At 45.5% G+C, this 12829-nt stretch overlaps 1 protein-coding gene across 4 annotated transcripts in view; it reads left to right on the plus strand.

Annotated features, from left to right (window-relative positions):
• The window catches only part of LOC134914699 (ceramide synthase 2-like), a 283044-nt gene that overhangs the window by 103432 nt on the left and 166783 nt on the right, over window positions 1–12829 (plus strand). The window contains exons 1-2 of one of the 4 annotated variants that reach the window (XM_063920067.1): window positions 5805–5894; window positions 6540–6719. In XM_063920067.1, coding sequence (XP_063776137.1) covers window positions 6547–6719 — 173 coding nt within the window. In that variant the 5' untranslated portion in view covers window positions 5805–5894; window positions 6540–6546. Of the gene's footprint in view, window positions 1–5804; window positions 5895–6024; window positions 6124–6539; window positions 6720–7357; window positions 7533–12829 lie in introns of those variants that run through there. The other 3 variants (XM_063920069.1, XM_063920068.1, XM_063920070.1) reach the window with 3 other exon arrangements.

A 12829-nucleotide genomic window follows, 5' to 3' on the forward strand; every position in this document is an offset into this window, starting at 1 on the left:
ACACTATATTACTCAATATTCTCATTTTACCACACTATATTGCTCTTTATTCACATTAGACCACACAGTAGTGCCCTTTCTATATGTTATGCCACACAGTAGAGCACCTTATACACATAATGCCACACATTGGTAATGCATTTATACACGTAATGACACACATAATGTCCCTTACACATATGCCGCACATTATTAGTGCCCTTATACACATAATGACACACATAGTGCCCCTTACACATATCTTACACATTATTAATGCCCTTATACACATAATGACACATATAGTTCCTAGCGTGAGTCATATGGCAACTTTGCTAACGTTGGGTGCCTATTTTTTATGAAAATGCATCTTATTTGCATTGCTATGTGGCTAGGATGCACAAGCAGCTTTCCGCTGATTAAAATGATATGCGGCATGCCTATATACTGTGTGCGACTGTGGCTGTATCTGCATTCAAAATGCCACACACAGAATATAGGCATGCCACATATCATTTTAATCAGCAGAAGCTGCTTGTGCCCCTAGGCATACCAGATGCCCTAGGCAATTGCATAGTTTGCCCATGCCTAAGGCCGGCTCTGTGCATGACGTACAGTGTTTGACAGAATTCTTTATTTCTTTTTTATTTAAACATTAAATTTGTATTGAAAGGTGAGAGGGAAGAAAAAAAGGAATCCTCCTCTCTCTTTTTTGTACAAATAAGTCAGGGGAACAGAAAAAAAATTTGGTATGTGTGGAGTTTGCTAATTGGAGTTTATACCACCAGGAGATCCCGCCCCTATACCTCGGTGACATCAAATGGAGCTTAATATATGCTGGGAGAGAGGGTCTAGAGCCAGCAAACTTAGGGAAGGAGTGTATCCAACTCCTCAGCTGTAGGTATTTAAAAAAAATCTTGAGACCGTATGCCATATAGCTCCTGTAGTCGGGGGAAGGGGAGAAGGGAGCCTGCCACATACAAGTCACTTAGGGAGGAGAGGCCTTTCCTCCTCCAGTCGCTGAGGTCTGTATTAAAAATCATGGTAGAGAAGGAGTCTAGCGATAGAAGGGAGCATGGCAAAGTAATCTCATCTGAAGACAATACCAACTTGTGCCACGCACCCAGAGTAGTTTCAACTGAGTTACAGGACCTTCCCTTGGCTTTCGCAGCGGAAGGAGGCATCCACAAGAGATCAGGGAGCGCAACCGGGTGCATGCAAGTGGCCTCCACCATCACCCATGATTTCGGATTCTCGACGGTGAACCAATCCCTAGTTTGGTTCAAGATACAGGCCATATGGTATAGTTCCAAATCTGGAAAAGCAACGCCACCCGCACTTTTGGGCAAAACCAGGGTTTTTTTAGCAACTCTTGGCCGTTAGCTTCTCCACACATACTTGGTTATGATTTGATTAAATTTAATATATAACAGCTTGGGGAGGGGCCTCAGTATGGCACGAAACAAGTACATAAGTTTGGGGAGGAGCACCATTTTAGCCGCGGCAATCCGACCTAGCCAAGAGACCTCATGCATCATCCATTCCCCAGTCAGCTCCGCAAAAGCTTTTAATAAAAGGTCAAAATTACGATTAATCAGCTCCTCCTCTCCAGCCAAATGAATCCCTAAGTACTTCAAGGAATGGGTCTGCCAGGCATATCTGTATAGGTCTTTCATTCTAGAGATCGCGTTTAAAGAAATGTGGAACGGAAGGGCTTCCGTTTTAGAGGTGTTGAGTCTATAATATGAAACGTCTGAGTATTGTTGAAGGACCGAGTGTAGGGTCAGGAGGGAGTCTTCGGGATCTGTTAAGCATAGTAAGACATCGTCTGCAAATAGGCTAACTTTATGTGCTACACCTCCTATAATTGGTCCCTTAATCGAATCGTGAGATCTGATCCTAGCAGCCAGGGGTTCAACTGCCAAAATAAAAATAAGAGGGGATAGAGGGCACCCCTGTCGGGTGCCGTTAGTAATATCAAAACTCGGAGAGGTGCATCCGTTCACATAAACCCTTGCCGAGGGCAAGGAGTATAATGCTAGGATAGAGTCCATGATCCGTCCGGCGAAGCCAAACTTCTCCAGCGTCAGCTGCATGAAATCCCAATTTAGTCTATCGAACGCCTTCTCGGCGTCCAATGAGAGAACTAGAAGAGGTTCCCGTTTTGCTGAGCAGTGCTCAATGATGTCTATTACCTTCTGTGTATTGTCCGGGGCTTGGCTGTTCGGCACAAAGCCAACCTGGTCAGGGTGAATTAGGGAAGGGAGAAGAGGACTAACACGATTAGCGAACATTTTGGCGTATATTTTAAGATCTGAGTTCAGCAGAGCAATTGGTCTGAAGTTTTGTACAGAGGTATGGGACTTCCCTGGTTTAGGGATGGCTACAATTTGAGCTTCCAACATTTCTTTGGGGAAACTACCCCTCTCTGAGGCCTCATTGAACACTGAAAGCAAAACCGGGGCCAGACTGTCTCTGATGGATTTATAAAAAGCTGAGGGATAGCCATCCGGGCCCGGTGTCTTATCTTTAGGTAAAGAATCTATAGCTACTTCTATCTCGGTTAAGGTCCAGGGGGAACCAATATCTCTACACATTTCTGAAGACAACGAGGGGAGCTCGAGACTATCAAGAAAGTCCCGGATGGCACCCCTAGTGGGCTGAAAGGTAGAACTGTCGTCTTTTAAATTGTAAAGTTTAGAGTAGTAAGTCGCAAACACTGTCGCAATTTCGTCCGGCTCATGGACTCTAGCACCCTTATCCGAGTAAATAGTATGTATCTTACCCCTAGCCTTTCTACCTCATAGTTTGCTTGCCAGTAGTGTACTGGCTTGGTTTCCATGTACATAGAACTTTTGATTTAACCTGTGTATGTTACGGTGGACCTCCGACAAATAGAAGGAGTTTACCACATCTCTAGCAGTCTGCAGCTGTTTCAAGAGAGTCCGGTTATGCGGGTCTCTTTTATGGGAGACTTCCAAAGAGGAAACTTTGCGTTCAGCAGAGGCAAGGTTTTTTCGGTATTCCCGTTTCAGACTCGCCGCTATTTGTATTGCAGTTCCCCGAAGCACTGCCTTAAGGGCACACCAAAAGTTAAAGTTTGATGTGTCCCGAGGGCAGTTCTCAGAGAGATAATGGGTTATAGTAGATTGGATAGCCTGCTTAGTTTCTGGGTTGAGAAGACTTTGTTTACCCAAGCGCCAGGGACCAGGAGAGACGAGTCTATTGGCTATGTGCCACTTAATAAACAATGGGGAGTGATCGGACCATGACATGGGGAGGATAGATATGGCGCTAATGGACTGGGAGGTCCATTTGTCTGCTAAAGCAAAATCAATTCTGGAGTAGGTGGAGTGTACATGTGAATAGTATGTGTAATCCCGGACGGTCGGGTGTTTAACGCGCCAGACGTCCAGCAAGTCATGTTCCGCCAGCAGTTGGCGGAATCCCTACGCATTCCTACGAAGCTGACCGGGACACGGAGTCTGTCTGCGGGAGTTGTCAATTTCAGGGTCAGCAGTGAGGTTAAAGTCGCCTAGCAGGAGCAACGCGCCTTTGGACAGTTGTCGTACCTTGGCGCAGAGTTTTCTACAAAATGTCAGCTGTTTAGTATTAGGGGCGTAGCAGGACACTAAAGTTACCTCCTTATTTTCAAGTTGACCTGACACAATTAGATATCTCCCTTCGGGGTCACTATATTGCGAGGTGAAAGAACGGACAGTGCTGAGAAATCAGAATTGCAACCCCGGCCTTCTTTGCCGGGCCATTCGCGAAGTAACAGTGTGGGAATCGCGTATTAGAGAACTGCGGGGGTGCAGACTTAATAAAATGTGTCTCTTGGAGGGCAACTATGTGCGCTTTAAGTTTGTGAAAGTAATTGAGGGCCAACTTCCTTTTATGGGGGGAGTTAAGCCCCTTCACATTCATAGATACTATGTTAACCATTGTAGTATTACAAAAGATAAAATAAAGACGTATGCAACCAGACCAATCATTACAACTTTGACAGTATGACTCGAGAACCCGGGGGGACTATCTAACAGAGGGGGGCGACAGAAGAGAAGAAAGAGTAGACAAAGCAGAAGGAAAGAAAAATTCGCCCCTCTCGGGGGCACATTTGGACGCCTAACCATGGCGTCTCTAAACTAGACTGGGGGGTTAGTGGCCTAACTGCCCTCACCTTTAAAGAAACAAACATTTTAAGACGTAGCTCTACCATATTCCATATCTGTACCCTCGGGCCTCCCCCGCACCCAGCCAAGGTACCCTCTGCATGAGGATCGGGTGAAACAGAGAGATGGGACTGAGGGCACCCAGGATGAGCAGGAGAGACACCTAGAGGACACCCATGAGGACCTCAAAACTTCCTAAACATTATTGGAGCCCGGTGCTGAAACAAAATGAGATCCCACAATAAGTACATCCAACATTGTAGAGCTACTAGTAAGACATGACTAAGGTAAACATGAACAAGAACAGTGCAAACAGGAGATAGAAAGTATGCTCAAACAATCGCCACCAACTAGGCCCAGTCCCGCTGGAGGCCACCGTCAGAAGATGCTTGTGGGGGAAGGCTTGCAATGTTCCATTTCGCGAGGATCCTTTTACCATCCTCGACATTCGTAATTGCCACAGTGGAGCCCTCTCGGGAAATCAGCAATTTTGTAGGGAAGCCCCATCGATACATAATGTTCTCTTTACGTAAAATGGAAGTAATGGGGTGTAGAGAGCGTCTTTTAGCCAAAGTGTCACGGGACAGGTCTCCAAACAGTTGTAACTCTCCTAGGACTTCTGAAGAATCTTCCGAGGGCCTGGCAGCCTTTAAGAGGGCCTCCTTCACGTGGTAATAGTGCATCCTCATGAGCACGTCTCGGGAAGCTCCGTCCGGAGCGTTCCTTGCCTTGGGGAGTCTATGAATACGGTCGATAAGGAAGTCTGCCTGTTTGTATGATGGGAGAAGCTTGCCGAAAAGTGACACTGCAAAATCATTCAAAGCACTGTTGGAGACATTCTCCGGAACACCGCGTAGTTTCAAATTGTTCCGTCTCGATCTGTCTTCTGCTTCAGAGATTTTATCTTTAAGGGCAGAAACTTCGGCCTGTAACAGCTCGTGGGAGGAAATGAGGTCGTTATGGGAGGTCACTACTTCTCCCATTTTTGTTTCCAGGGTGTCAGTGCGGCCCCCAATATCATCTATCGACTTCTGGCAATTCTCTCATAGTGGCCCTAAATTCTGCAGCCATTTCGTCTTTAAACTGCGCCAGTACACTTTTAAACACATCCACCGTAAGAGAGACAGTGTCCCCGAGGGAGCCGGCCGGGTTTCCGGTTGCAGCAGGAGGGGGTGGCTGTGAAGGTGGCGAAGATATGAGGCTGGTATCCTTGGGGGCCTTGCTTTTTTCCTCCTTGGATTTAGAAGCCATAGGAGACGGTCTGAAAAACGCTACCTGGGAGACCGCCTTGTCCCCTTTATTGCGTTTAGGAGGCATGGCGGGTACTATGCGGAATAAAACGGTACGTGCTAGAGAGATATCCAAGAAATCAAACAGAGAGGGCTCCACGTGGAAGGCAAAGTGTCATGTCATAGCATAGAAGGAGTAGGTGAGGCAGACATGCGGTGAGTAATTCACATCAGTGGGGAGCAGCAGGCAAGAGTTGTTGTGTCAATTTCCCAAGGGTTAAACACAGAGACCCCCTGTAGAAGCTGCTGCAGGTGAGGTGGATATGATAGCAGGTCCAGGCAGCAGAAGGGAGAGTGTGACTTGCAGCGTGTGCATCCACAGTGACATCTAGAGAGCCTCAGGAGCACTGCACTAGGGTGTACCAAGATGGGCGCCGCCGAGAGCACAGGCAGGGGATTTCACTCACTAACTACAGCCACAGCAGACAGGGAGGGCGCTTCCCCACTTCCAAAGGTACCTGAGGGTCTTATGTAGGCAGGAGACTCTGTGTGGGTGAGTTCAGGCAGGAGGGGGAGCAGCTGCAGGTCCCGTTTTGGCTGCAATCCAGTCCTGGAGCTCGTTTCTGGGCAGGCTCTAAACTCGAGGCCCCGGCTTCACAGCAAAAAGTAGGCCTCAGGCAGTGAACAGCTGTAAAAAGCACCCGGCGGCAGCCCCGAGCACAGGGCAACGTCCCCAGCAGTGGGTAAGGCTGGGCTGGTAGACAGAGACACAGGGGCAGGCAGCAATTGGTGATATTAACCCATACTTGCCTACCTGACCCTCTCCATGAGGAAGAAAATACTCTGCTCCTGGACTTTCCTGGTAATGTATGATTGCCATCACCTGTGGTGAAACACCTTTCTTATCAATTACCTAGCTCACCACAGGTGATGGCAATCATACATTACCAGGAAAGTCCAGGAGCAGAGTATTTTCTCCCTCATGGAGAGGGTCAGGTAGGCAAGTATGTATTAACCCCGTGGTGGACAGAGCTCTGTGTCAGCACATCCACTCAGAGCAGCATCCAGGCCACGCCCCCAGAATTCTTTATTTCTGATACTCCCTTCTACTTTACTGACAGCGTGCGAGACTTCATTGCTAACTTTTCCTAATTTTTAGTCACAGAATGGATTCTCTGCTGAACCAGTGGCTTTGGCGACAGGAGTATTGGCTTCCTCCTGGAGTCAGCTGGGAAGACATGAAGGAGACAGAAGACATCCAGTATCCGAAACCCCGTGACCTTCTCTTTGGTATTCCATGCATGCTTACCATCACTGCATTGAGATTTGTATTTGAACGGTAAGCTTACCCCAGTTATTACAGAAATAACATTGCAGTCATATGAACAGTGTTTGAGTGTTGGTTAACAATGCCTTACATAAGCTTTGTTTCTATGTACTAGCCTCTTAAACAAATCCTTGACACTAAATACAATATGTATACATGGGTAATACTATAGTGCCTATCCCAGTTATACAGTAGGTAATTGTATACTGTGTGTGCTTTATATACAGGATGGGATTTGAATGGTTGTACTTGGAATGAATTCTCTATTTGTTGTTCATGCGTCTCTTAACACCACTTTTAGTTTATCCTTCTTTGTGTAAATATTTAACTGCAAAAACATTAGCCTGAATTAATGTTAACTATTGTCTTGAGAAATCTCCGTCCCGGATTAACTCAGGCATTGATAACTCGCCTAAGAAAAGTCTAAGAGATATTAGCCCAAGTCCTGGGACACAAAGGGTTGTATATTTTTATAGGGAGCAAAGCAAAGGCAATCCCTTTGTCATGTGACCAATATTACATAATTCCGGGCAGACCAGAAAGTCAGCAAACGTCCTATTGTCACTCCCAGTTTATGTGCCCAGGCTGAGAAAAGGCACCTTATTCATTGTGTTCCTAAAGCCATGTGAATTCAGCTTCATGTCACTTAATGAGTGCACTTGGGGAGTGTGGTCTCTGTTATCCTGCTATTTGTGAGCTCTAGATAGTGATACTTTAGACAAAAGTCTCCATTCTCCTCATTATCGGACTGTGCACTGCAGTCTATCCTATGCTTTCAAGCATTTGCATGACTCCTGTCTATGGTACTCATTGTTTCCTCGCCAGGTAAGGTGGAATATTATCTATAAATATGCCAGTAGCACTGGCAATATGGCTATAGTGGTACATTTTCAGTTTTTACTTTTTAGTTCTGTGGAAATACTACATCCATGCCTGGTGGTACAGTCATTGCATGTGCCCATTATTTACAGAAGAGAAAAGGCTTATTCAGAGAGTTTAGTGCATATCATTTCCTACTAGTTGGTAATATGGAAAGTGATAAAGTGGAGAGAGGTACCAGCCAATCAGCTCCTAACTGCCATGTTACAGACTTTGTTTGAAAAATTTGCAGTTAGGAGCTGATTGGTTGGTAGTTTATCTCCACTTTGTCACTCACCAAGGCTTAGTACACCTACCCCTATATAATGCATATAATGCTACACCAACATACCTCTCTTTGCTTATCTCAAAATATCTCCCAACCCGGCCACTTCTATCTTCGCAAGATATACGTCTCTCATCCACACTCATTACTTGCTCTCATGCACGATTACAGGACTTTCTGTGGGCTGCACCCACTCTGTGGAATGCCCTACCATGTACAATAAGACTCTCCTCTAGTCTGCAAACCTTCAAGCGTTCCCTGAAAACTCACCTATTTAGCCAAGCTTATCAAATTCCAGAACCGCTCACATTACCTTCATAGTTTTCCTATCCAATTATATCCCCACAGTACAGTCCACACATATCCCCCACATATTTTCTTTCTTCATTCTCCCTTTCTCCTGACCCTGGTTCCACACTGTTGTGATATAATATCATGCAGCCCACCAAGAACAATTACAATCTGGTGGACAACTATGCAATAGATAGCACCTATCCTTGTGTATCAATGCCTATTTCTCCTTCGTCCTAGAGGATGCTGGGGACTCCAAAAGGACCATGGGGTATAGACGCGATCCGCAGGAGACATGGGCACACTATAAGACTTTGAATGGGTGTGAACTGGCTCATCTATCTATGCCCCTCCTCCAGGCCTCAGTTAGATTCTGTGCCCAGAGGAGACTGGTCACACTCTAGGGGAGCTCTACTGAGTTTCTCTAAAAAGACTTTTGTTAGCTTTATTATGTTCAGGGAGCACTGCTGGCAACAGGCTCCCTGCTTCGTGGGACTGAGGGGAGAGTAGCAGACCTACTTCTGTGAGACTGATAAGCTCTGCTTCTTAGGCTACTGGACACCATTAGCTCCAGAGGGTCCGATCACTTGGGTCGCCTAGCTGCTCGCTCCCGGAGCCGCGCCGCCGTCCCCCTCACAGAGCCAGAAGATCGAAGACAGGTGAGTAACCGAAGCAAAGAAGACATCGGAAGGCGGCAGAAGACTCAGTCTTCCTGAGGTACCGCGCAGCGGTCGCGCTGCGCGCCATTGCTCCCGCTCACACAGGCACTGCATGGGTGCAGGGCGCAGGGGGGGCGCCCTGGGCTGTAATAAAAACCTCTTTTAGACACTATCTGGCTATTTTAAGGTGCATAGGCATTATTTGTGACCCCCGCCAGTATAATCTCAGCGGGACCGAAGCGTGCCTTGTTGGGGGCGGGGCTTCCTCCTCAGCTCTGACCAGCGCCATTTTCTCTCCACAGCTTGCTGCAGAGACGCTGCTCCTGGCCCTTCCACTGCTGTCACAATCCAAGAAAGTGGTGCTACGGGAGTACGCACCGGTGGGGGCGCGTCTTCAACTCTTCAGTCAGGTCCGGGTTTTCTCGGTCCTGGATCCTTGGGTGCTGGAAATTGTGACCCAAGGATACAAGCTGGAGTTTCAAGACGTGCCCCCACGCCAATTTTTAAAATCGGCCTTGCCAGCTTCTCTTCCGGAAAGAGAGGTAGTGTGTACGACGATACAAAAGCTGTGTCAGCAGCGAGTCATTGTCGAGGAATTTAAAATCCCTCAATGTGTATTTGAAAAGTTTCAAATTCAAGATGGAATCTCTCCGAGCGGTGATCTCCAGTCTGGAGGGGGGGATTTATTTTTCATCCACTAGGGGTCACTGGAGTACTCTTGGGATATTGACGGCTTTAGCAGAACAAGGGCACTGAATATTTAAATTTAGTAACTCTTCTCCCCTCCATATTCCCAGAGTACCTCAGTGTTTTTTCTGTGCTCATAGTAGCAACAGGCACGAGTGCTATCTCTGCAGCACTTATACTTATTTTATTTTTTATTCTATTTTTTATTTTATTTTTTATAAACTTTATTGCACATCCCTTCCCCCCTTACCAAAAGGCGTGGGTCCGGGATAGTGGAAGCTGCTACAAGCAGCTGCTGGCGTGTCGGTCCTCTCTACAGAGCACCCTCACAGCCAAGAGCAGAACTATCTGCAGGAAGGCTGGACAGAGCTTACAGAAGAAGCCCCATCATTGCCCCTCACCACAGGCGTCCAGGTATGTTAGGGGACGGGGCGGTCAGCTCACGCTGCCACCCCGCTGTGTGGGGAACACTTTTCTTTATGTGCGCCGCCCGCCGCTTACAGTGCTGTGACGGCGCCGCTGGTTAGTGTTTTAAGCGCCCGCCAGAGCCGCTAGATCCGCCGCACAGAGCCCCGTATGCCGGCCGCACTTCCGCCCACTCCATACCGCCGCTCCACGGCTCTATAGAGCGCGCTCCCCGGCTCCCTGTACCCGCTCCCCGGCTCCCTGTAACCGTTCCCCGGCTCAGTGTGCCCGCTCCCCGCTGGAATAGACAGCGGTACACGGAGCACGGGGGGGGGGGGGAGAAGTCTTCACAGGCAGCGCAGCTGCACGGGGGTTGGGGGGGGAGAAGTGTATGATGCCCATAGCAGCAGCAAGGGCTGCATGGGTTGTAAGAATTGCATGGGCTATTAAGCCTTTATTAACAGGGGTTGGTATTAACAGGTTATTTCCAAGTTATACATGTCTTTCCACAATTTATGACCTGACCTGTGATTATAACTGATAGAAAACATAGAAGTTGGGTCGCACAGACACCTGTAATGTTCGTCAATAATTACAATAAGTCACTTAAAGTTTTTTCCCATATATTTCAATCCTATTAATGCATATCTTTGTTATACACATGGGAGGTGCTCCTAGGAATAAATTGAAAGTATAGAAGAACCAAAAAAGGAAAGTATTCCCTATGGTGGGCACACTCAGACTCAGTGACAATTATCTAGAAGTCACATATCAATATATGATATATGACCATTAATCTTAAAATATAACCTTTATTTATAAATCTAAAACATATGCGAAAATATGTGCATGTGAAAATTGTGACAAATAATAAACAAATGTGAAATAAAAGTTAAACCACTATATTCTTATTATCACTATCTCTAGTGTAGAGTATGTATTTATGTTAGTTACTATATGTCATTACTGGATATCTTCAGTCGATACAATTGTCTCTATCATCAGATCCACTTGTGTAATGACTGTTCTTTTATCATGGGGTCGGATGGTCACTGAATAATGACTGTATCTTTAAATATTCACAGTGTGCGCCTCACTGTCTTGTTAGAATAGCTTACTTTACAGTGATCAAAACATACTCCCATTATAGCATACTATTTACTCAATAGAGGTGTGCTAGCTACCCCTAGTGCTTCTAATTAAAGCCAATAACAGTAGCTGATTAGATGATCCTATCAGACACTAGCAATAAATAATCATGCAATCATATGAATCATAAATCTCACTATAATTATCCTACTGGACTCATGTGGAGTATAACTACCACTGATTCTATCAGAGGTATAAGTTAAGGGGGTACATTACTGGATGTGTAAGTGTGTTTAATGCAGCTTCCACACTTACACCACAATTCTCAGCGGTTAATTCCAATCTCTATATTCCAGTCCACCCATGTGATTATAATCATCTCTGGCTTAGAGTTATACACTCATTGAAATCAGTAATATACAGCACATGAATCCAAATGTAATATGTATTAGCCCTCTTAGCCAACAGTATATCAGGTGTTAATAAATTGGTATGGGTGATTACATTAAAGCCGCTCGTGTCAGCGTGTCTCCGCTGGCCGCGGCTGTCCGTACCCCGAAGCACACCCGTGACAGGCAGCTTCTGGCAGGATCTGAATATAAGCAGTCTGATTATAGAGCTGCAGCTATCACACAATAGCACGGTGTGAGTGCCGCGCGTCCCAGCCTTTCTCCGCTGGCCGCGGCTGCCGTTCGCCAGACCACACATGTGGAGGGCAGTGTGAATCAATACACAGCTGTCCCCAGCCTAGCTTGCTATTGCTGCAGCTAAATACTAGGGACAATGCACACCAATGTTATACATTTAAAACATAATACAACTCTTAACGAAGTGGTTTAACATTTAAAATGACAGACACTGAAGGTGTGTACTGTCAGCCTAATGACCGTTTCGCAACAGCTTAATCATAGGAAAATTATACTCCACATGAGTCCAGTAGGATAATTATAGTGAGATTTATGATTCATATGATTGCATGATTATTTATTGCTAGTGTCTGATAGGATCATCTAATCAGCTACTGTTATTGGCTTTAATTAGAAGCACTAGGGGTAGCTAGCACACCTCTATTGAGTAAATAGTATGCTATAATGGGAGTATGTTTTGATCACTGTAAAGTAAGCTATTCTAACAAGACAGTGAGGCGCACACTGTGAATATTTAAAGATACAGTCATTATTCAGTGACCATCCGACCCCATGATAAAAGAACAGTCATTACACAAGTGGATCTGATGATAGAGACAATTGTATTGACTGAAGATATCCAGTAATGACATATAGTAACTAACATAAATACATACTCTACACTAGAGATAGTGATAATAAGAATATAGTGGTTTAACTTTTATTTCACATTTGTTTATTATTTGTCACAATTTTCACATGCACATATTTTCGCATATGTTTTAGATTTATAAATAAAGGATATATTTTAAGATTAATGGTCATATATCATATATTGATATGTGACTTCTAGATAATTGTCACTGAGTCTGAGTGTGCCCACCATAGGGAATACTTTCCTTTTTTGGTTCTTCTATACTGTGATTATAACTGTAAGCATGGTATGGGGGCCATTTTAACCATGCTTCCTGTTTCTTCCTTTTTGTGATTCCAGAACGTTCCTGTCCTACAACACTACTCCACCGGATGGCGCAGGGGTGTTAGTGGGAATTTTAGATCAGGTTTCATATAGTACTGGCCACGTGCACTGCACTTCGGCCATATATATATATATAGACACACCTTAGTAACAATTTTACTGAGTCGTGCAAGTTGTCTGTCTTTGTATAATGTATTGTCTGTCTGCATAATGAGTAAGGCACCAGCAAAAGCAAAAAAGCA

This window comes from Pseudophryne corroboree, chromosome 1 (assembly GCF_028390025.1).
Source record: "Pseudophryne corroboree isolate aPseCor3 chromosome 1, aPseCor3.hap2, whole genome shotgun sequence".
NCBI lineage: Eukaryota > Metazoa > Chordata > Amphibia > Anura > Myobatrachidae > Pseudophryne > Pseudophryne corroboree.